Below are 22,615 nucleotides of genomic sequence, written 5' to 3'. Positions count from 1 at the left end.
ATCGTGCGTCCCCATCATAATCCTCAATAATTCAAATATCAGCCTTCCCTGGGATTTCGTGTATGTCACGTTCTTTTCCACTACATGGAGTGTTTCATTAAATTACATGTTCTCCATAGAATGTGAGGCATATGATAATTTTTTATTTATTGTGGGTGGAAAACATTGTCAAACGCCTGGCGTGACGAGTGTGAGTAATTCAATTTGGCCAGTGAATATATACACACATTTGTGTCATCGACTATATAAAGAACACAATCAATTCTTGCTGAAAGTACGTCTATGAAAATCCTAAACAATTGCCCAAAAAGTGCTTCGTGACAACAGAATATTCTTCTTCTTTTCCCACCATCTTAACAGAAGCGACAAAATGTGCGAAGAAGACTGTGGGAGAAAATCCCATCTTATCACTGTCAATAGCATAAATTTGCCCAAAACACTCTCAAGACGATACAAATGGAAATTTAATCAGAGTTGAAATTTACATGCGCAAATCTTGATCCATCTCTGTTCGCAATTTCAACCCACAAATGGCCCTAATTCTCCCCTACATGTATACATATCTCTTTCTGTCTCACTCCCCAACTCATTCCCCTTTTTTCTGTTCTCGGGATTATCAGTAACAATAAAAAGGTTACTTTCTCGTTCGCCTGATTGCCCATCAAACAAATTACCCAACTCTGTTCTCTCTCTCACTCTCTCTCTCTCATTTTCACTCACATGCGCCCCCCAACTCCATCTATTGAGGAAGGAACAATTCAAAAAGCACACTACACACATACAAACCACCAATTTCCCGCCTTCTCCCACACGTCAAGGAATTTGCTGTATTTGAGATAATCTCTCTCAAACATACACATCACGCCACAGTATCGCCTTCAGACGCGATGAAAAAGAGATAAATGGCGAGGGCAAAAGAAAAAAAAGAAGAAGAAGACGCGTGAGTGAGAGAGAATGACATGGAAAGCTTTGACTGGCAATGGTGGGAAAAAAAGCTCAGTCTCTAAGATAAATGATTACACTTTTCTGAGTCTCTCTGTGAGCCTTTTGATGGTATCGCAGAATCTCTCGCGTGAGGCAAATATCATTTAGCAATCTCTCAAATTACGTCTTCTACACCATCAGTTAGATTCACTTTTGCAATTGATTTCCATCAAACATTTTCCCACACACACACACACATTATGCAAACATGGTTAATTCAACCATAATTGCAGGTTTTTGTGGCGTGTGGAAAAAGGAAATTAACTCCCTAAAACTGTCACAGTGACATCTATCAATCACCAATTTAAATTTTTCAGGCAAAATTAAACCCTTTAAAGACTTGCTTTCTCTCTCTCTCTCTCACTCTTTCCACTCTTAATTCGTCATTCATTACATGGAGATATATAAGATTATCCTCAGCTCAAGCCTTGTCCCCATTACATTGTCAATTACCCTATCAATTACACAAAACTCCGGATAAGAAAATCATCTTAAGACGGCAAATTGAAAGGACAACCAAACAAAAAGCCGCCTCAGGGATTTCAGGCAAAAAAATCCTCTCAATGACCCCTCCCTAATACATCAAGGAGTATCAAGAGATAGTCTATGGATTTTGGCCGAAGGATGTCTGGCTAAGTATAATTTTTATTCCAATTCTACACTCAATTGGACTAATGAATTAATAGAGTATAAGTCGTCCCTCACACTTGACCCATTTGCAGTGGTTGCTTCAGAAGTTCATCTTGCATTAATATCATTATTATTGATTTACTCAAATTCGACACATTAGTCACCGCAATGTTTTAATCAATAAGATTAATAAACATAGCACAAGACTCAGTATAATTTTGATATGACATCTTGGCAAATTCCTGTGATTTTTCATCTATAAAAATGTTGCCAACAACTTCTGCTGTGACTCTCTCTTATCCTCTTTGCATCTTAATTAAATGTCTGCAGATGTATATCAAATTCCTCTTTATCTTTACCTTGTGCTTCAACTCCTTGCCTTTGGCATCCTTACTGCGCTCCTTCACCTTCGTCGGACGATGGTAGTCGGGCTGCTTGCTGGTTGCCACCACAGGCAATCCGCCGTCCATCATTGTCACCATCACGCGGCGGTTCTGATTGCCCGCCGTGGTGTTAACATTCTGCGCCACCGCCTTCTCCTTCTGCATCTCCTTGATTGTCCCTGGCGTGTGACTCTTGGATCTCCGCAGGAATCTCATCATCTGATTCTTATAGCGACTCTGACTGCTCACCGACGAGTCACCAGATCCTGCCGCCTCCTTGGCAACCGCCTTCACCTCATCCAACCTCCTGAAGCTCCCATCGGCCAGCTTCACATAACACCCTTCGGATGTCTTGTGAAAAGAGTCCTGTGGCAGTTTGTGATATCCACCGTCTGGTGTTTTGTAGTAGCAATTGTCTGTCTTGTGATATCCCTCGCCAACGCTGAAGAACTCCCTGTGATTTGGCTGCATTGAATTCCTGAGTATTTCCTGATCCACCGGCAGTTTATCCTTATCCTTCTCAATATTGTATGCATTCATCTCACTAATCGTCACCGGGCGACCGGACATCTCCTTCACCCTCACACTGTCCTTGCCCTTGTTGTACAGGTGTTCCCTGTAGATGTCATCCTTAATTCTGGCACCACTTGGCACAGCAGAACTCCTGTACTTGGACGACTTCTTCCCGCCACTCCCATGACTACTCGATATCTGACCCATGATCTGCTGGAGACTTCTCAGAGCACAAGCAGCTTCAACTTTATTGCCAGCCACTGGGGCCACTTCATACATTCTGATTCTCACTATTTGTCCTTCTGTTCTTTTTTTTTATTTACTATTGTCTTTTACTCTCTCTCTCTCTTTCCACTGTCATCTATTTTCACTCATTTTCTCCCGTGTCTGCGTGTGTATCCCTTTTTTTCCACTCCCTCTCGTGAATCACTGAAATATTTATCTGTGTCACGTGCATAAATCATGGCAAAAGGAGAGGAAAATAAAACTTTTCCCTCTCGTACTTTTTCTCTGTAACTCATTTGGAGACAATTGGAGAAGAAGAAAAAAATGTTGAAAATTCTTCATTTACCACCCCCTGAAAATTTTCCACCCCTATAAATCATCCACAATAAACAGAATACTGGAAGTTGACACGAAAAAGGGGCTTAGGAAGAAAAAAAAACGAGTAAAATCGATTTAATACTCTTAATGTCTTGAAGGCAAAAAAACGACACACCAAGAAAATCCTTCCATAATTATCTCCCACGCAGCAAATTAATTTCCCATCACACAAAAAGAAAGGTGAATAAGAACATACACAAAAAAACATTCAGGCATCTTTCACAGTGCGAAGGGTTAATTAATTTGATAAAAAGTCATTTACCAAACTCTCCCAAAATATCTAGGAAAAACTCTCATTAAATTCAAATAAATATAAACTCTCACCCAACCCAATAATTGGGCAGCATTACTCTCGGTAGAGTAGCATTGGTAAACTTGTAATTGTCAGGGTGAGTCTCTGACTCTAGTTAAATTCTATACGAGAACTGATAAACTTTTGCCAAATTAATGGCCATTTCAACTCAAATGTAACATGATAAATTCACCCTACACTTTCCCAGACAATGGCTTCTGGGCACTAACTTTCCGGGAAGTAAAGCTTTAAATTTGTCAACCATCATTTTTGCAATAATAGTGTCATGAATAGACATGAATTGTCTACGAGTAGAGAATGTGTCGAAAGTGATAGTGTAATAAATAATAATCGATTTATATTGACTCTTTCCGTCTCTCTCTCTTCATTTCAACTTCAGTCCGATCATTTTCCCTCGATAGTTTTCTCTCGTGCCAGAGAGAGGAAACATCCTCTCCGTTAATTGCTGCCAATAAATTTTCCCGCTTCTTAACTATCATGTGAAAAGAAGAACATTGGAAAAGTAATGAGAAGATTAGTTTGCACTCGAAGTTGACTAATCGATTGAGAATTCTATTAATTACACCCAATTGGTTATCTATTGCAATACTAAAACCTAAATATATATAAGCAGAGAGAAAGGAAAAAAAGTCAAACAAAATTTGTGCAATTGAAAGGAAAGAGAGAAAATCTCTACAAATGCACCCAAGTGAAACGACATTGATACGTTGTAATTACAAGACACCGATGGTAATCGGCAAGTAAAAAACAATAAAATACACAACAATCTATTGTGTCTCAACGCAGAAAGAAGAAAACCTTGAGAAATTTCTGCTGATTCAACATCTTCACACCTCAGAATCACAATTCCAATTCCGCCCACTTTAATTGCAAATCAATACGAGTGTGATTTTTTTTTTAATTCTTCTTGTATTTGTGAATCATCAACGAAAAGAAGAAGAAAAAAATACAGTGAAAATTAGTTCACTGTGAAGCAAACGAAATGAAAAAGAAGAAAAATTCATCAGCTCTCATTAAACACACTCCTTTTTCTCTCAGAGACTCATCAAACTCAGCAAATTTCACAGATGATGAAACATTCAATTACATTTCAATAAAGAATTCACACCATCAACTCACAATGAGAGGAAAAATCATCTAAATGACCCCAACACACAAGAAGAGATAACAAATCTGTTTACATTTTGTGAGATGCAAAGGAACAAAATCCAGAGAGGAAAACTCCATTTTATATTTTTGTGTATAGTATTTTCCATCAACACGTCCCTCTTTCATTCCACAGCCCAGACACGCTCGAATCAAAAGTGGGAATATAAATTATTCAAGATCCATCGTGTGGCGTTGGGACGACTCCAATAGATTACGTATTGGCGGTAAACAATGCCAAAATAAAACTTTATTTTCAAATAAAAACAACGCATCACAAGAGAAGAAAGAATGAAAAAATAAATACAGGCAAATCCGTTTCTGATAGGAAAAAAAGGCATGAAATTTGAATAAATATTCAATGACGGAGAGAAAATTGAATCAATTTATATTCTGCGAGAAAAAAAAACGGCACTCTCGCGAGATATTCTAAATCAATACCCTTTCAATTTGTATAAATTCCAATATTATTCATTGCTGTGATAGACTCTCTCTCTCTTTCTATCTCTCGCCAACACCACAAAAACCGCGAAACCATGGAATCTCCCATTGAGGCTATGATCTAAATTCATGCCCTTTTGTCTTATCTTATCAAGAATATATCTACTCAATCTCTTCCCAAGCGCAGAATTGTGCAATTTTCCATCTAATTAGATCAGACGTAAAACTGAAAAAGCCACACGATTATGCTAATGAAGACAATAGATTGTGCAATTTCTCTGCAAACAAACTTTTCATGTAATCTCATTTGTCCCTCTTTGCGCACCATCTCAAAGTCATTTCGGTAACATTTTCACGGTGAAAATAGACACACTCTTGTGTATCTTTACCTCACAAAACCGCCGTCAATGAGATTAATTAATGTGTCACACGGTTAATTGACACACATTTCCATACACAATTGTTTACGTTCCATTGTAATTAATCCACATTAAATTGCAATTAAATAATTATTTCCCCGTTTTAAATCACTCTCTATATATCAACTTTTCATGAGAATAAATGTCATTTTGTACTGATTTTTTTATCCTTCTTCCCCATTTTTCCTCTCCCCACAATTCTCAAGAAATAAAAAAAATTGTCAAGATGAATTGTCTTCATGGGAAATTTCTCTCTCAACACAACGCCATTCATGGTGAAATGATGCGGAAGTGTAGAAGGAAATTGAATGTGATTTCTTAGCATATGTCTAAAGAAAATAAGGGGACAACTTATATCAAGGGTGGATGTTAAATTGATTTATGAAGCAAATTTATTCCATCTCAGAGATATTCGCAACAGGCTCATATACACATTCTTTCCACACACACGCACACATATCCCGGAAAATTCCTCTCCTATCCAATTTTTCTCTCAATTTTTCATTCATTCATTCATACAAATTTTCCTATTAGCTTCACTGTGATTTATTTCACATGGTAAAATCCTTCCTCCACGCATCGTCTCATTTTGCGAAAAAGAGAGAGAAAAAAAATTATGCCGCCTTGTGTAATAGATGACATTGAGGAAATACTATATTTTATGATCATTTTTTTTTATCTTTATTGTGTGCATGATGACAAATTTTCCCAACTTTCTCTCAAATTCAATTACAAATCTAATTTAGTTTATTTTCATGTTCAAAACTTCCTTTCACTTTGCCTAATTTTAATGCCACAAAAACACTTCAATTGGAAATAATTACTATAGTTTCGATTTCACGTGTTTTCACCTCCATTTTTCCACCCTCAACATTCACTAACAAATCTCTCTGTGCTTTTGGAGGACGAAAAACCGTCACGTAAGGCGAGCAATATAATTTATTATCCCAAGAGGGACACATGACAAAGGATATATTTGCCCGTAAAAAAAGTAGTATATACGTTACTTTTATATTAAAATTCTGACTTTGACATTGGCAAGGATAGTCACATAAATTTTTTATACACCCCCCAATTTATCCTCAGAGCCAATATAAAGAGAGAGCGAGCCACGCAAGCAGTAAATACATGAGAAATAAAGAATTGTTAGTGTAGAGTGATAAAAAATTTACAGATTTCGTAGAAAATTTAATTAAGAAACACCCTCTTAATTATTCAACTGAACTCAGTTTTCTCCGAAAAAGAACTTCACAATGTCATAATCCATATTCAATTTTACTCTATCAAATCCAACACGCAGACAATAAAATAATCATTGTCACAACCTTTCATCGCTCTTCTTTTTCTACTATATCTAAAAGAGATCTTCTTACCACAAAAAAAAAATCTCACCCAAGCCAATATTTAATTAGTAAACCACCAAAATTTCTCATCATTTCTGAGCCAATTTCTCAAGTGGCGAAAGCATATTCCTCAATGTCGTGCAACATTAATTATATACTTGTGCAAAATAAATATTTTGAAAACATCAAGCAGCAGCGTGCCTGGGATGAAAATTGCGATTGGATGGAAGGAAATATCTAATGTTGGTTCTTGGCTCTCTGTTGGTGAGCTTCATTCAATGTGCAAAAAGGAATCAAGTTGATGAGAATATTGAGGATGAAACGACTTTTTCACATGGTGTTGTGTACTCACTTTAAAATGTGGCATGATGAAGAGATGAAATGGAGGATGAAGAGTGAGGCGAAAATTTATCTGAATTTAATGGAAAAATTATCTCCATGTTGGTTGGGTATTATTTATTTATTTGCTCAAGAATATTTTCTCAGTGTCTTCTCCCTATCTCTCTCTCTTTCTTTCTTGTCCGAAAAAAGAAGAAGATTAATACACAAGGCGTCACAAATGATGTGAGGAAATTGTTTAGCAGAAACTCTTAAGAGTGTATTTGTGAACAAATGAACAAAGTATCGTCTGAACACTGTGTGACAGTGAATTGCACGAGAACACAAAGTATAAAATTCATTTGATTGAGGGGGTGGTGATGTTCTCTCTTCACACTCTAAATTAAATTCATGGAACAAGATTGGCACATCCTTTGGTCGGAGAATCTCGCAATGTGTGGAGACATGACTTTTCGTCTTTATACACCAAAACTATACATAACATCCAAATGTGACCATATATTGTCATCATTGTGCGCCAGGGTTGACTTTATTGGGCGCAATTTTACATTAAAGTCACTTGACAAGAACTCTTTAAAAAGGACTGTCAATGAAATAATTTCTTTCAATTTATCAAATCTTCACCGCCAACGAGAAATAAATTCCCGTCACTAAACCTATAAATATATCGTCGCTCCAGTGAAATATAAAAGAAAAAAACTGAAATCATGCCTCCCAATTGACTATAGTAAGATGGAATTTATTGTGCAAACTCCTATTTTGGCACGCAGTCTTCCAACGACCTTGAACCATTACATAACCTTCAAATTGCAGTGCTGAAGGTGAAAGTTAAGTGAGCATTTTTCACTCATAGCACACTTCCCAATTAATATTTATAAATATCTTGCGTGTTTTATCGATTTTTTTCGGTCTTATCCATGAGACTCTGGGCAATATTCCATCATATTTCGTGGAAATTATTGCAAATAACACTTTCAGAACAATAATAAATTCAAGTAAGAAGTTATTGACAAGGAAAAACGCAATATTTCATCGATAACACATTCAAAGACATCCTGCGGACAAGCCGGATATGAAATGTTGAAAAATGGTCAAATATGCAGCTAAGTGTTAATCTCTTCTTCTCGTCTTCTCAGAACAAATACACTTACTCACACACAGAATATTCAACCACAAATTTGATGATTCACCACAATCTTTTCATACAAAAACAGCTGAGAAAAAAGAAGCGTGGACAATGATGAAAAATATCCATGAAGCATTGAATAAATAATTGTGCCAAAAATAACATTTTACATCATATTTTCCAGTTTGTACGCGAGATGGAATATTTAGTGCATATTTCCATGGAAAAACATCATGTTGAATTCGAATGGATAAAGAGAGAGAGAGAGAGAAAACAGGTGAGATGCGTCACTGATTCATCGAACTGTGAAACAACCGTTTGACACTCATTGAATAAATTACACATACGATAATATCTGAGAAACAGAGAAACTGTCTGGAAAATCACAGCACTGCAGTGACACATTTAAAGCTGTAAGATCGAATATCTCTCTTTCGAATCCACTCAAGTGGATCGAAAAATTCCACGAGACCATGGAAAAATGTTCAACCACACAAAAGTGCATTACACTCACAAGGTAAGAGGAGAGTGTGCAAACATGGAAGAAGTGGAACGTCTCTCTTCTTGTGCGCACCTGCATTTTTCACCCAAAAAAAAACACTCATAATGATGGGCAAAAAGACACACAGCAGAAGAAGAACAGCAACAGTATTCAAGTAAAAGGAAACATAAAGATCAGTTTGAAAGTGAGTGGACTTGTTTCTTCAAAGGTAGATTTATCACATCAAATTCTTCCACCACGAGGAGCACGAAAAGCAGGTGTTCTTTTGCACACACTCAAGAATTTTAAAGTGTATTCTTGACAGAAAATGCCATCTCACTCGACCAAATTGAATTGAAAAAGAGTAGAAAAGTCTGTATCATGGCATAAACGACTCGGAAGAAAGAAAAACTGCTTCAAGTTTTATGAAAAATAGACTGCACGATAAACTGTTGCTCTGGCAAGACATTAGTCAAGGCAAATGCCAAAATCACTACACAATTCAGATACAAGAAAAAAAACCCACCTTTTCACGACTTTCCCAAGAAATACACAGAGATTAATGCCATCATGTATTAAATATAAACTGTGAAGAGCAACATGGATAAATTTAGAAAATTATTATCGTGTCTCCTTGTGGGCCTCATTAGAAATTTCCCAACTATACAGCTGGAGTAGAACTTTATGCAAATGCAAATGCACATCATGTGTTGGGCGCACTATACTTAAGATTCATGTTAAACACGTCGCTTGGCGCAAAAGTTTGACAATGAATTTTATGCATCCGTTGGCATTAGAGTGGAATTATGCCTGCATTAAGACGCATGTCATGAACTGTAGAGAGAAAGAGAGGAAAATACGGAATTTAAATTATTTCCCAATATATTCTCAAATTACACTGTTTAAAGCCTACAGCCTATAATTGTCCCCAAAACGAGTTTTGTCCTTCCAAACCCATTAATTTGACATAATTTTCATGCATTTTTTCTGTCTCTCTCATATCACTGAGTTCCTCTGAAAAGCAAAAATTATCCAGAATGACGTGGAATATATGAACGAGAGAAACTGTCGAAGCAGGTGGCAACAGAGAAAACATTGTGCATATTTTACACCATGAAAATAAAATCATTTGCATCTCACTTATGCAAATTCTTCAAGGAATTCATATTTTCAGAAATGTTGAAAAATCAGGAAAGAATAATATAAAATAATCTTCATGTAAATTCATAAGTTGAAATTATCAATTTTCACTGCCATAGAAGAGAATTCTATCTTTCCATCATTTCTCTCTTGGTATCCCTAATTAATCACCCTCAAGCATTTTCAATTTAGATGGAAATAAATGGTTTCATTTGTGGCCTAATTTACTTAAGTACACAACCGCCATTGCCTGTCCACAAGCCACAGATATACACATGACGAAGGCTGTGTATATCAGTGTAGGCAAAGGAGAAAAGATGCAGAGGGAGATTTTCCTCTGTTGCACATGATATGATTGAATGACATCACATTGTATTAAAGATAATTGGTTTTTCCTTGAAATTTCAACATTACCCAAAGATCTTATTCACTTAAAATGCTCTCCTCATCACGGCATATCATCTCAAGTTCCATATATTAAGACTACAGCGACAATGTGACTCGGTTTGTGTGTCTCAATAAGAATCTTTTTTTTTTAAGAAAATTGTGACCATCACAGCTTCCTAGTTATCACAGCAAAAACAAACACTCCTGAATAGATTTGATCTATATTCACTGATTGAGAACCTTGACATGCAACTGAAAACTACCTAGCAAATCTACAAATATGATATTTACTCTCAACAAAATCGCACACACCATAAGCAATCCACTCTGTATAACACAAACACCAAAATTTAATTCAATTCCAACCACGTGAATTACCATGTCAAAACAGTATAATCACAAAATCCTCATAATCCCTCTTCCTTCAACGCTTGCCTCTGCAATTAAAATCAACCTTGCGAAGACTCTTAAGCGACAAAAAATCCCACCCTCTTTATGATATCCAAAAACAGGTAGTTTAAATATCAACACAGATTTATTGCATTATTTATGCACTCGTGAAGTGCACTTGCGATTATACTTATTTTTTTCTTCTTTATATGTACATATATATGTGGTGGAATGTTTCCAGGTGTAAAACACGTTTTCCCCACATCATTCACATTCAATTTACCAGTGCGGTTTATCTACCACGAGGAGACGAATAAAAGGTAGAAGAATAAAAAAAACAAGCTCGTGTCTATTGCAAAATCGACAGATATTTGATGTGAGAGAAGGTTTGCTGCAATGGACAGGAAAAGAGAGAAAAAAATCAATTTGATATCAAAGTGTGTGAGTGAAAACACAAAAAGGTGGGTTTTTTAGAAAATGCAATAAATATGTGCCACATGCAATTGAAAAAGAATAAAAAGAAAAATCAATTGCACAATTGCACACTGCAAACGACTCCCTCTCTCTCTCTTCTCTTTCTCAATTGCACCCATCAAAAACATACATTGACAAGTCAAGCAAACGCGATACAGGCATTTTCGATGATATTACATACAAGAAAGAGTATGGTGTAGATTTAACACAGTGTGACAACACCATCGTGTGCTGCATATATAGTGAAACCCCACGCAAGAGTTTGGAATTGCATTGATTAACTCCGCAAAGACACAGTGCATTGGAGTGAAGGAAAAGCTGTGTGGCAAATTTACACATCAAAAGACACACATAAACTCCATGAGTGCTCTTGAGACTCTATTAAGATAATTAAACTCGCACAGGGCATTTCATATATATATGTATATATATGAAGCTCTCGAAAACACACGCCTCGCTCCGCGTCTCATGTGATTCCACACTCCACTTTTCACCATCGCTCGCGCATTCCATCTGAATAATTTCCAGCAAAATCTGACAATGAAAATTCCCTCATAGATTTTCTATAGTGAATGTTATCAGGCACTGGATATTATTCAAAGCAAAATGTCATGGTGTATATCACCACGAAAATACAAATCATACAGGTAATAATCTCCACACCAAACAGATTTCACCCCATCATCCATATGATTTACACAACACACCACTCATCATCATCGCACTGAAGAAATCTTTTGCTGTTATCTCTCCATGTCAAATGTGAATAAACACACAAGATTATTCTGATAATTTGCTCAAAATAGAATCATTATGTGAATTCTAATGGTGAACACACAGTTTTATGTCTGTTTAGATGTTTGCAGAAGAAAAAAAAATTCAGTCAGCATATTAATGACATTTGTTTTTAATATACATAAGCAAGGAATCTCTAGTATATCTTGCTTCATTCGATTGCATTCGATCACACCATTCTATGCGCACATCTCTCTTTCCCCATCCTTGAAAAGCAGCCTTTTCCTAACCACACAATTGTGCTACCCTAAGATACATAAAGCCGAGGGTCAAAAGCAAGGAAAAGGAAAACACTTTGTCAATACAATTAGTCACTTCAATGTGCGTGTCTCAAAGTTCCACGAATTGTCCAACATCTAATGAGAATTGCGAAAATTAGATGAGTAATTCTCATATTGACGTTTGAACTCAATTGGATAAATTTCCAGGAAAAATTCTTCACTATACGCCAAGGTGATTTTTATGACACATTCAGCGCCAAAGTCAATACTGAAACTTGTGAAGAAAATTCATTAAAAAAAAAGTATTTTCCTCTATACAAATTTCATCGTTTTTTTTCCCTTCATCTTCTCAATAACATTTCAATCTGACTCAGTATTTTTCAAAATATACTTATAAAACTTATCTCTCATCTTTTTCCAACAGCAAAACAACATTCTTATCGCACATCAATGAAAATATTTGTGATTCGACATGCAAACAAATCTCATATTGATTCGATAGTGTCAAATCTAAATGAAGAATTTTCAACATTTCTCTCCCTGGAAGAAAAAAAATCCCTGTCAAACCACAATTTGACTTCTTTACCTACAAATACAAAAACCCACACAGACACAACACTTCTTCTTCTCTCTGCGATTGAAGAGCCACAAGAGATTAAAAAAAACAAAATTCCACCTAGTATGACTAGTTTTTTTTTATCTTTGTCTCCTCTTTGCACGTTTTCTTCCACTTGATCGGACTTATTCACTCCCCAACTTTCTTGGCTTTTGCGTTTGTGTGCTTTTTTATCATCGAAATTCTCCTCGTCTCCAATTCCTTCCCACCTTGTGTGTTGGTTTTATAAAGACACACCAATTTACATTTGCACTTTGTCTTCGCTTTTCGCTTCTCCTTCTCTCTCTCTCTTCACTTCTCTTCGGCGGCTCACAAACTCAAAAATAATATTCCCTGGAAGTCTGGGCGTCAACCGTTGAGAAGTCTCGATGAAAAATTCCTCACAATGTTGATTTCAAATTCTCCGTAAGCTTTCTGATCACCTCAAAGGCACGGAATTCGCATCAATATCACAGATATTTATATTGTTCGAAATTCGTCAGGGTTCGCGAATGAAACTATATTTTGCTTGGTCCCCCTTTTTTTCTGTGTACACACACACACCAACACAAACACAACAGCAGCAGGAAAAAACGATTTTATTTGAGGAAAAGCCACGCACAATGTTTTTTGTCTTCTTTCCCTCTCACGAGAAAATATTATTTGTTATTTTCCTTTCGTTCAACCAACTAAAAATAAATTGTTCTTTCTCGACCACACAACCGACTATGGATACTTTTATCCAAAAAGGAGGTCGGCGATAAGGAAAAAAAATTTCTCACATGAATAATTTCAATAAATCCTTTCACAAAAAACACACGCACGTATTTTCCCACTGAAATATCCTTTTCTTCTCATTCGTCGTTTACATCAAGTGGTTCAATTATTATTGTTATTCGACCATCCACAGCGATATTTATTCTCACATTTCCACTACAATTGTGTGGATTTTCTTGAGATTACCACGCAGCGACTGTAATCTAACCACAATCTAACCACTTCTGTCTTTTCACACCTCGCGTTATCACAAGATGGACAAAACGGTAGTGATAACAGAGCCGCGCACACACGATTCAAAGCCAATAATTCAAACGCAACTGCTCGTGTCCCCACCGCGCCCGAACACTCTGAGTGGGCCCCACGGAATAAAGTCACAACGCCAACCATACTCAAGTCAGGCAACGCGCGCCCATACTGTTAACCCACCTCAAACACCCATATGAAAAATTCACGCGCGCGATAATTTTTATTCTCTTCCTCAGCACACACAACAGAGAAACACACAAACACATTCACTCTACTGAATGTATCAACTTCTATAAGCAATACTATCCATCTCTTATATACTCTAACTCAACACACCATTGCACACAGCAATGTGTAAAAGATGACGTTTGTCAATAAACACTCGCCCCACAATACCATAATAATGCTTATTTGAAATTTACAGTGTGTATCATAATTCTCCCTCTCTCACACACTTCACCAATGGACTTTGATGTCTCATGTCACACAATCCAGTCTTCAATTCCATAGAGTCAGTGCAAATAAAGAAAATATATGCACAAAGTCACGCAAAGTGTGGTTAGGAAAATGTCAAAACTATCTTGTATATGTCAAATAGCTGTCTTCTGGCTAAACAAATAGAAAAACAAGCAAACTAAATTCGGACCATCACACAAATTCAAAGCAAAATTGCTCCCACCAACCATCGCACATCTACTCAGCAACCGCATGGATATCTTTAGGAATTCATTGATTTTCTTCGTCGCAAGTAAGACACTCCAAAAGCCACCACAAAGCATTTCTGTGTGCGTGACGACGAGTGAGTGAAACAGAAATCAATTCTACAATTGAGTTGACGGTTTTTTTTACCAGTGTAATGACTCCTCACGCGGATTTGGCCATGCCTTACGTCACACACAGGAAAATCCATTTAAATTCACGCGCAGTGCAGTGACAAAATACAGCAATCTCCCTCTCTCTCTCTCTCTTTCTCTCTTGCTCGCTCAGTATTGTAAGCTTAATGCAAATAAATTGATTTTTTATTGCTCATATCACACTTGAGATAAGCACAATATAACGTCTTATTACAGTACCAACCATAAACCGTATAATTTGCAATTATTTTTAATATTATTCAACTCACGTTAACTCATTCTATGACCGTCAGCAATTGAAAGACTTATATTTATTCATATTTCACTCTTAGATAGAAAATGTTTTGTATTAGCTTGATAATTAATACATACATAATAAAAGTTTGACTACAAATTTAGCTATAATTTACTTTATCAAGATTCCTTTTCATCTTTTCTCTCTCTCTCTCTCTTGCAAATCATCTCAATTTCATCCATGGAAATGAAATATTTCTCTTTCACTAAAATCTGACAAATTCTACATCCTTCCTTTCATCATCACTCTTGTGTGAATAGGAAATGAAGAAATCAATAGCGACAGAGCATTTGAATGACATTTACGGATTTAAATTCTACCATGAATATAATGAGGAAAAATTCACGTAATGAGTGTAGTTTTGCTTTCATCTCAATATTCACAAATTATCTGTTTTTCCATTAAACTTTTCATACCTCAGAAAGAGACTGATATGAAAATACCTCATCGAGAAACTTTTCATACAGCTTTGCGTGTTTTCCACGCTTTCAATTCCTCCTCTCCAACCCTTTAATTCAACGTCACTCCATTCAGTTTACTTTATATGGTTATTTGTGGGTGTATTTTGTGTAGCATTGCATGATATTCACAATGTCAGATACTCATTCCAAAAAGAAAAAAATTGGCAACACCAAAGAAGATACATAAAAAATGTGACGAAAGAACTTGTAAAAAGTTTCTCAATTTGCAACCATAAATGTACATATATTTCTCCTTCGAATCCCCATGAAAATAATCTCAGGTTTAAAGCTCAACAGAGAAAAAAGAAACACTCTTTATTGAAAAAAAAGTTTACTCCAACACCATCATCTCATCTTTCCGGTCAATGAGAGAAAAGTGAAAAATTATGTTAATTATCAACTTCTGAACTCAATCTGCGTCTCTTCATACCTCATTTTAACCCCTAATCAAATTCCTCTTTGCACAAAACCACTTGGGAAATATACAGAGAAAAACCACCTCTCTCATGCCGCCCCCACTGAAAAACCGGCGAAACCTCATCAGCCATCTCTTTAATACAATCTAAAAGTGCCTCGAAAAAAAAATCATGCAAATCACCCCTCAAAGAAAATCCTTAATGAAGCAGAAAAAAGTGGAAAAACAGAGTGTTTATCCTGGGAATTTTCGAGAGGGGCAAATCAATTGAAGAGAGAAAAGATAAATGAACATGACTCAATACCTCAATGTCGAAGATTGATAAGATCTCTCTCTTCGTCCCTGTTAAGAAGAAAAAAGAAGAAAGAAGAAGAAAAAAAATCGCAAATGGAAAGACCTAAAGATAAAAATTGGGAAAATTCTATTAAAAATTCCCAGATTTTGAAAGCCAATAGAAAATTCCCAGACTTAAGCACACTTTATCAGTGAAAATCAAAGCGAATGGGCATTACTCTGAAATTCCCATTGATAAGGCGACACCTCTTGAGATGTATAAAAGACGGTGATAAACCACTCAGAGACATCATTAACCAGTAGTCAACTACTCGTGTGAAGTCTAGTCAAGATGATTAAGTTCTTCGTTCTCTCCACACTTGCCGCTGTGGCCTTTGGAAGTGGTAAGTTTAAAACTTTCATAGTTTTCAAAGCTGGGTCTCATCTCGGATATTCTCTAGTCACTCCAGATTATCCCGGTCCACATGACTTCATCAATGCCGTCCAGGACTTGCAGAACGAAGTCGGGATCACTGAGTACTTTGACAATTTTGTCGTTGGCGGAAGCACTGCTTCCCCTGGTCAGTTTCCCTACCAAGTCTCCCTCAGGACTAGCGCCAATGCTCACTTCTGCGGTGGAATTCTGGCCAACAATCGCTGGATTGTGTCAGCTGCTCACTGCACAGTTGGCAGAACCACTGGTGGCACCATTGTCGTCTTGGGCGCTCACTCGAGAACCACTGGAGGCACATCCTTTGGCCTGACCAGAATCGTCAATCATCCACAGTACAACGCTAACACAATCGCCAACGACGTGTCTGTCGTGCAGACGACCAACAACATCGGATTCACCCAACTCATTCAGTCCATCCCATTGGGATCTGCCTTCGTCGGCGGTGGAGTCACAGCTGTCGCTTCCGGATGGGGTCTGACCTCCAGTCCTGGCAGTCTGGCCGCCAATCTGCAGTTCGTCAACGTGCAAACCCACACCAATGCCAACTGCAGGAACAACATCGGTGGCAACGGAAACTTGATCTTCGACCACAAGATCTGCGCTGGCGGAGTTGTGGGACAAGGAGTGTGCACTGCTGACTCTGGCGGACCTCTGGCCGTTGGCAACTCAGCCATTGGCGTTGTCTCCTGGGGCATTCCATGCGCTCGTGGCTTCCCAGATGTCTACGATCGCATCTCATCCCACCGCAACTGGATCATTGGACACTTCTAAACACATATTCAACTGACAATGGCTCTCAAATTATAATTATTACAATTCCCAAATACAATAAATTAAAAGTGCAAATATAATATGGACTTTCAAACATTAAGATCAACCCTTTATCCAAAGAGCAATTCAGGAATGATGTCAACGTTGTTCTTTCAAAAACAATTCTCTAATTGAAACACCAACAAAACAAATAGAGAGAGAGAGAACAGAAGCGTAGTCGATTAATAAAAATAGACCAATATTTCAATGTGGAAGTAAAAGCCCTCTTAGCCAGATTGCGTACTCCTTAATTAAAGTCACGGACCATGGAGTCAAGCTACGGAATATTAATATAGAGCCATTCCCTATCTTATCTCGCGATTATCACAACAAACACCACACTTTATTCCCTCCCTTTCTCTCTGTCATCTCACCAGATGATAATGCCATATTCCACCCAAGAGTGAACAGATTGTGTGCGGCGTAAAACCCGCATTTGTAATAATTAAGTCGAATTTTTATCCAACAACCCAACAGCAGCAAATTGTGCTTCTCAACATCACACAAACACACACACACACAAATCCGGAGAGTAGGAGTCAAATGTTCAAATACACTCAACTGGGAAAATGCAAACAAATTTGCATTTTGATATACCACAGACAGAAGACACGAACATCTCAGTTTGCCACCAAGAAAAAGAAAAAAAAAGGTTTTTCTCAGTCACAATCAAGTCGTAAAAAATTGCGGAAGAAAACACAGATTATGCTGTTTTATGTAATTTATATTCTCTCTGTGTATCTCCTCTTAACACTATGAATCATAGAATTCAACTTCCGACTTTCAAACAGGTTTACACTATTGATCTGACTTCCTCAATTAACGGCCTGGCATTTGACAAGTTTGTAAATGACAGAAGAATCCTTTAATTTTTCATACGTCATGTGAGATAGAAATAAAAAAAATTCCTTATCACTACAATTCAGGGATAAATTTTAATTGAAAATCCCCCCTTAATCCACTGACAGCAATTAGACACAGCAAAATTTCCGTGAAAACGTGAGTGTTTGTCAGTAATTTATAATATTTCTCTGCATTCCATAGTAAATTAGTAAATATTCTGCTATATATACGTTTTAATACTCTCCCAACTATCGTCAAACATTCCCTGCCATTTTTAGTTGTGCAAACACTCAGTGTCGCAAGACACAGCTCCAATGTCAACGGATTAATTAATTAAAATCCTCATCGCATACACTCATCGTGCGCACACCGTCTTGTGAAGCACAGCGATGGCATCAAACAATACTCATGCTGCTGCAAAATGTGAGAATTATTGACGTTAGAAACCTTGGAGGAAACAGTAAAGATACAACATAGTTTTTCAAACACAAACAACCCCGAAACTAGAGAGATTCGTTTCAAATTGAATTTTTAACTGAAAGCTAAGAGTTGTAAAAGAAACTCCAGACGATATAGAGAGAACAGCAATAAACGCCATAATCTTACAAACATTGCAGTTGAAGCAATGAATAAATTATTTCCATGATTGAAAAATAAAATACGGAAATTCTTCATACATCGAGTGAAGAATGTGCTTTTGTGCGTCTCAGAGCTTTTGCAGTTTTCCTCATTTCTCCAACATCAAAACTAAATAGAAAATCTCTCAAGAACGTCACATATCATATAAGCACACGTTTATTTGGTTAAATTTTGACAATTTAAGGTGGAAATTGAGATTTATTTCTGCATCATACGAACATGACAAAACCTTCTTCACTTTTGTGCAATGTAATTAAACCATGTAGACTTCAATTTCTACTTTATGAGACTCTATAAATCATCACTGCACCATCTTTAGACAACTTCCAACCACAAGTGCTGCATAGAAACCGACAAACCCTCATAACAGAAATTCATGTGTTTTACACCCTGAAATAATAAATGTTTCATTGAATTTATGATGCAACCCATTAAAGGAAATTTATATTTTCATCTACAACAAAGACAAAAAAAAACTTATAGTCCTTATAGTACATATATGTATGCTTTAATAGAAATTCCTTCGGCGTGTGGCAAAGTTACTCTTAATTAAATGAAAATATTTTTCCCACCACAAGAAACCTTCCTCCATGTTTTCCCTTCACAGCTTTACTCTTGATTATTAAAAAACTCCACCCACAGAAGAGCAGAGAAAGAAAAAAAGCTCGTGCAGAAGTTCATGGAGATAAAAGTTAAATGACAAATTTTCAAGCTCATATTCTCTCTCTCTCTTTCTGACTTCATTCCTTGGTCATTCCACCCTCAGTGTCATACCACAGTAAATTACACGAGCAAATATTTACTGATATTCCGCTTTTTTCTCTCTCTCTCCCTACCACCCAATTCTCACCGCCACCCACCGTGAAGTGAAGAAAAAAATTTATTGTAATAATAAATTAAGCATGACCCATCACTTTGCAAGGAACATGTTTGTCAAACAAGGAAGCACTTTCTGGAGGAGCGGCAAATGAGAGCAAATTTCTTTTCCCAATATTTCCACCCAGAACATCCCAGAGTCACCCACTCTTTGCTGTGCTCTCTCTCCCTCTCTTTCTGTCTCTTCCATCTGATGCCACAGTAGCAATAATGTAATAATAATAATAAAAAGTGCGAGAACAAGAAAAAGTTCCTCTTTTCTTCAATCATGCTTAGAAGGTCTCTCATTCTGCATCAGCATCTTCCATCCCGCCCAGGAATAAAGAAGAACTAGAAGCCCATCAATTGCCAGCACACACACACACACACACACTCTCTATCCCAACCAGCAAAAATGGAAGACATCAGCAGAAAAATTCCACCTTCAATGGAGATGAAATGAATGAGGATGTTTTTCTCCATAGGATGAAAAAATACTCAGTTTCTCAACCTGAAAAACTGGCGCGATATTAATCTGAATGGGAAACAGGAAAATGAAGCGAGAAGGAGTGTGAAAGATCAATAATTCACCCCCACAAGGCTCACAACAGTTGTATGTACTTTACGACGCTTAAGGGATCATCTTTCACAGTCTCCCGCTTACCGTATCATTTCATCCCGCCGCCACCCTGTAATCCATATCACACGGATCACCACACCAGTGACGGAATTAGACTCTCTATACATTCAAAAGCTCAGGCACAATCGCAAATTTACACAACACAGAGCATCGCAAATGTGACTGAATCAGGAATTTCCACTTTGCTACACAAATCATTGACATTTTCTCATAGGTTTTCCTCTTTTTTAGACACTTGTAATATACAATCTTAAGTGAAATAAGGACAAGAAGTGGTGAGAGAAATGTTGTGCAAGTTAGGAAAGGAAAAACACTTAGAATTTTTATGGACCGCATATTATTTTAATATCTAAAAATTGATAAAATGATTTTATTTTAGAGATTTCCAAAAGTAAATGAATAGAATTCAACATCGAATAGCACACATCATATAGTGTTTCTGTCTCATTTGAATATCAACCAAATGCTGCCACAAGATGTGCCATTTTAAAGGACTCCCCACAATCAAGCCACGGGTAGACAGTTAAAACACACACACACACACTCACACACAGTTGTTCATAAAAACCTCACACTGAATATGCAAAAATTGAGCTTTCTTGCCTTTTTCATCTCACCAATTGGATATTTTATTGACAACCGCACGCAAACCCATCTGCGTATATCCTTAATTTTCCCAAAAACAGCACAACGACATGACAAGCATCCCTCCCCAAAATGAGGGTGTCATTTGATAGTTTCAATATTTAGGTCTATAATCTCTCTCTCACTGTGAATTCTGTCCATATCACCCGCACACACACAGCACGCAAACACACACACACAGTGTTTAGTTGGGATTTTTATCTGTTGGGGTTGGTTGCTAAATCCCAACAGATCACCCAACCGGAGCCATCCAAGTGGAATCCGCAGAGCCTCAAATAAATATTTAACTATGGACTTATCTCTTGAGGAGAGCACCACCTCCTCCTCCACCCCCACTAAATCCACCGTTCCCTCTTCCACACTGTAAATCTCTGGCAATTATCGCGATTACTCTAATTTTTCACTCTTCGTCCTTCATATTTGCCAAGTGAGCACCGCATATTTGTGGATTTACATCTTTCGCGCGAATTACCAGAAGAGTGAACGGGAAAAAAAGCACAAAATACTAATCCTCGAACATCATGCGGAAAATCACAACGAATCATGAGGTGATTTTTGTTCAGTCCCAACGCAAACACACATTCAGGCAACAGAATCCAAATGTTTAGATACACACAATTGAACGTGATATTTGGAATTTTCACTCAGGTACTCTCCTCCTCATGCACATAACAATCCTAAGAGAAGAACCATTAACAGAGACCGAAAAGATCGTAAGAGAGCACAGTTAAATCTCTCTGTGCTTTTTGTGTATACTCAAGAGATTTTCAGCACAGAAAATCTTTCTACATGAAAATAATCTTTCCATATACAAGTGAAGAGTAAATAGAAATATTGCACAGATTCCTTTCTTTCCTTTTTTTTAATAAAATCCTCTATTCACAAATATGGGAAATATGAGAAAATTGCAATTTTTTCTCCACACAAAAGGGTGAATATAAATGTTTAAAATACTCAACTTTATTTTCACATTAAGTTTAAACATGTAAATCGGTCAAAATGGAAATTTTTGTGCAAATCAACTAGAAATGGAGTACATTTATGTGGTTATCCTAAACTTTTCTGCCCTAAAACCATACCAACTTCATTCCCAACACACAGTCCTGAAACGAAATCCCTCTATTCTCTTGTCCTTTATCTGGAAAACCACTCGTCTCTATCTAATTGATTTTCATCATCGAACAATTCACTTGCTTCAACCCACGCACAACATTTCCCACAAACCCCCTCCGGACATTAATTTAATTATCAAAGGAATACAAGGAAGATGTTGATATTAACTCCCTCTCAGGTACGAAATTCTCCACACGTCCTTGTATAGTATCTTCGCACATAATTATATCTGTTGCATCTCTCATGTTATACGATACACATGCTAAATGAGAACAATATATCAGATATTTAACCTCTCTCAGCTATATTGATATGCATATCATGTGTAATACATTTCCCTCTTAGTGCAGACTTGACAAAACAAGCCACACTATGTCCTAATTAACTTATATGCATCATAATGTTCATCAGGACTTTAAATTCCATCTAATCTTTCCAAAATTCCAACTTCAAAGCTCTGACAATGTAATTGAGTTTGGAAAGTTTGTTGAAAAGCTACAACAACAGAAACCATAAAGTAAGTAATTGCTTTGAAACTAAAAAGTTTTTTTTCCTTTTCTATTGCACTT

General features: G+C 36.9%; 2 protein-coding genes across 2 annotated transcripts; one reads left to right on the top strand and one right to left on the bottom strand.

Annotated features, from left to right (window-relative positions):
- Positions 1-1,889: 1,889 nt before the first annotated feature.
- Positions 1,890-13,018, bottom strand: LOC132256162 (uncharacterized). The gene is made up of 2 exons (XM_059752402.1): positions 12,715-13,018; positions 1,890-2,939 (listed from the first exon to the last, which is right to left on the bottom strand). The coding sequence occupies exon 2, from the start codon at positions 2,787-2,789 to the stop codon at positions 1,911-1,913; it is 879 nt and encodes a 292-aa protein (XP_059608385.1). The 5' UTR covers positions 2,790-2,939; positions 12,715-13,018; the 3' UTR covers positions 1,890-1,910.
- A 2,349-nt stretch (positions 13,019-15,367) lies between these two features.
- LOC132256163 (trypsin alpha-3-like) lies at positions 15,368-17,352 on the top strand. Its single transcript, XM_059752403.1, has 2 exons — positions 15,368-16,451; positions 16,509-17,352. Exons 1-2 carry the CDS (start codon positions 16,400-16,402, stop codon positions 17,270-17,272), a joined length of 816 nt encoding a protein of 271 aa, XP_059608386.1. The 5' UTR covers positions 15,368-16,399; the 3' UTR covers positions 17,273-17,352.
- Positions 17,353-22,615: the final 5,263 nt, after the last annotated feature.

This window comes from Phlebotomus argentipes, unplaced genomic scaffold, assembly GCF_947086385.1.
Source record: "Phlebotomus argentipes unplaced genomic scaffold, Phlebotomus argentipes genome assembly contig_5, whole genome shotgun sequence".
NCBI lineage: Eukaryota > Metazoa > Arthropoda > Insecta > Diptera > Psychodidae > Phlebotomus > Phlebotomus argentipes.
Note: the sequence above shows the minus strand (reverse complement) of the source record. Positions and strands in the feature narration are given on the sequence as shown.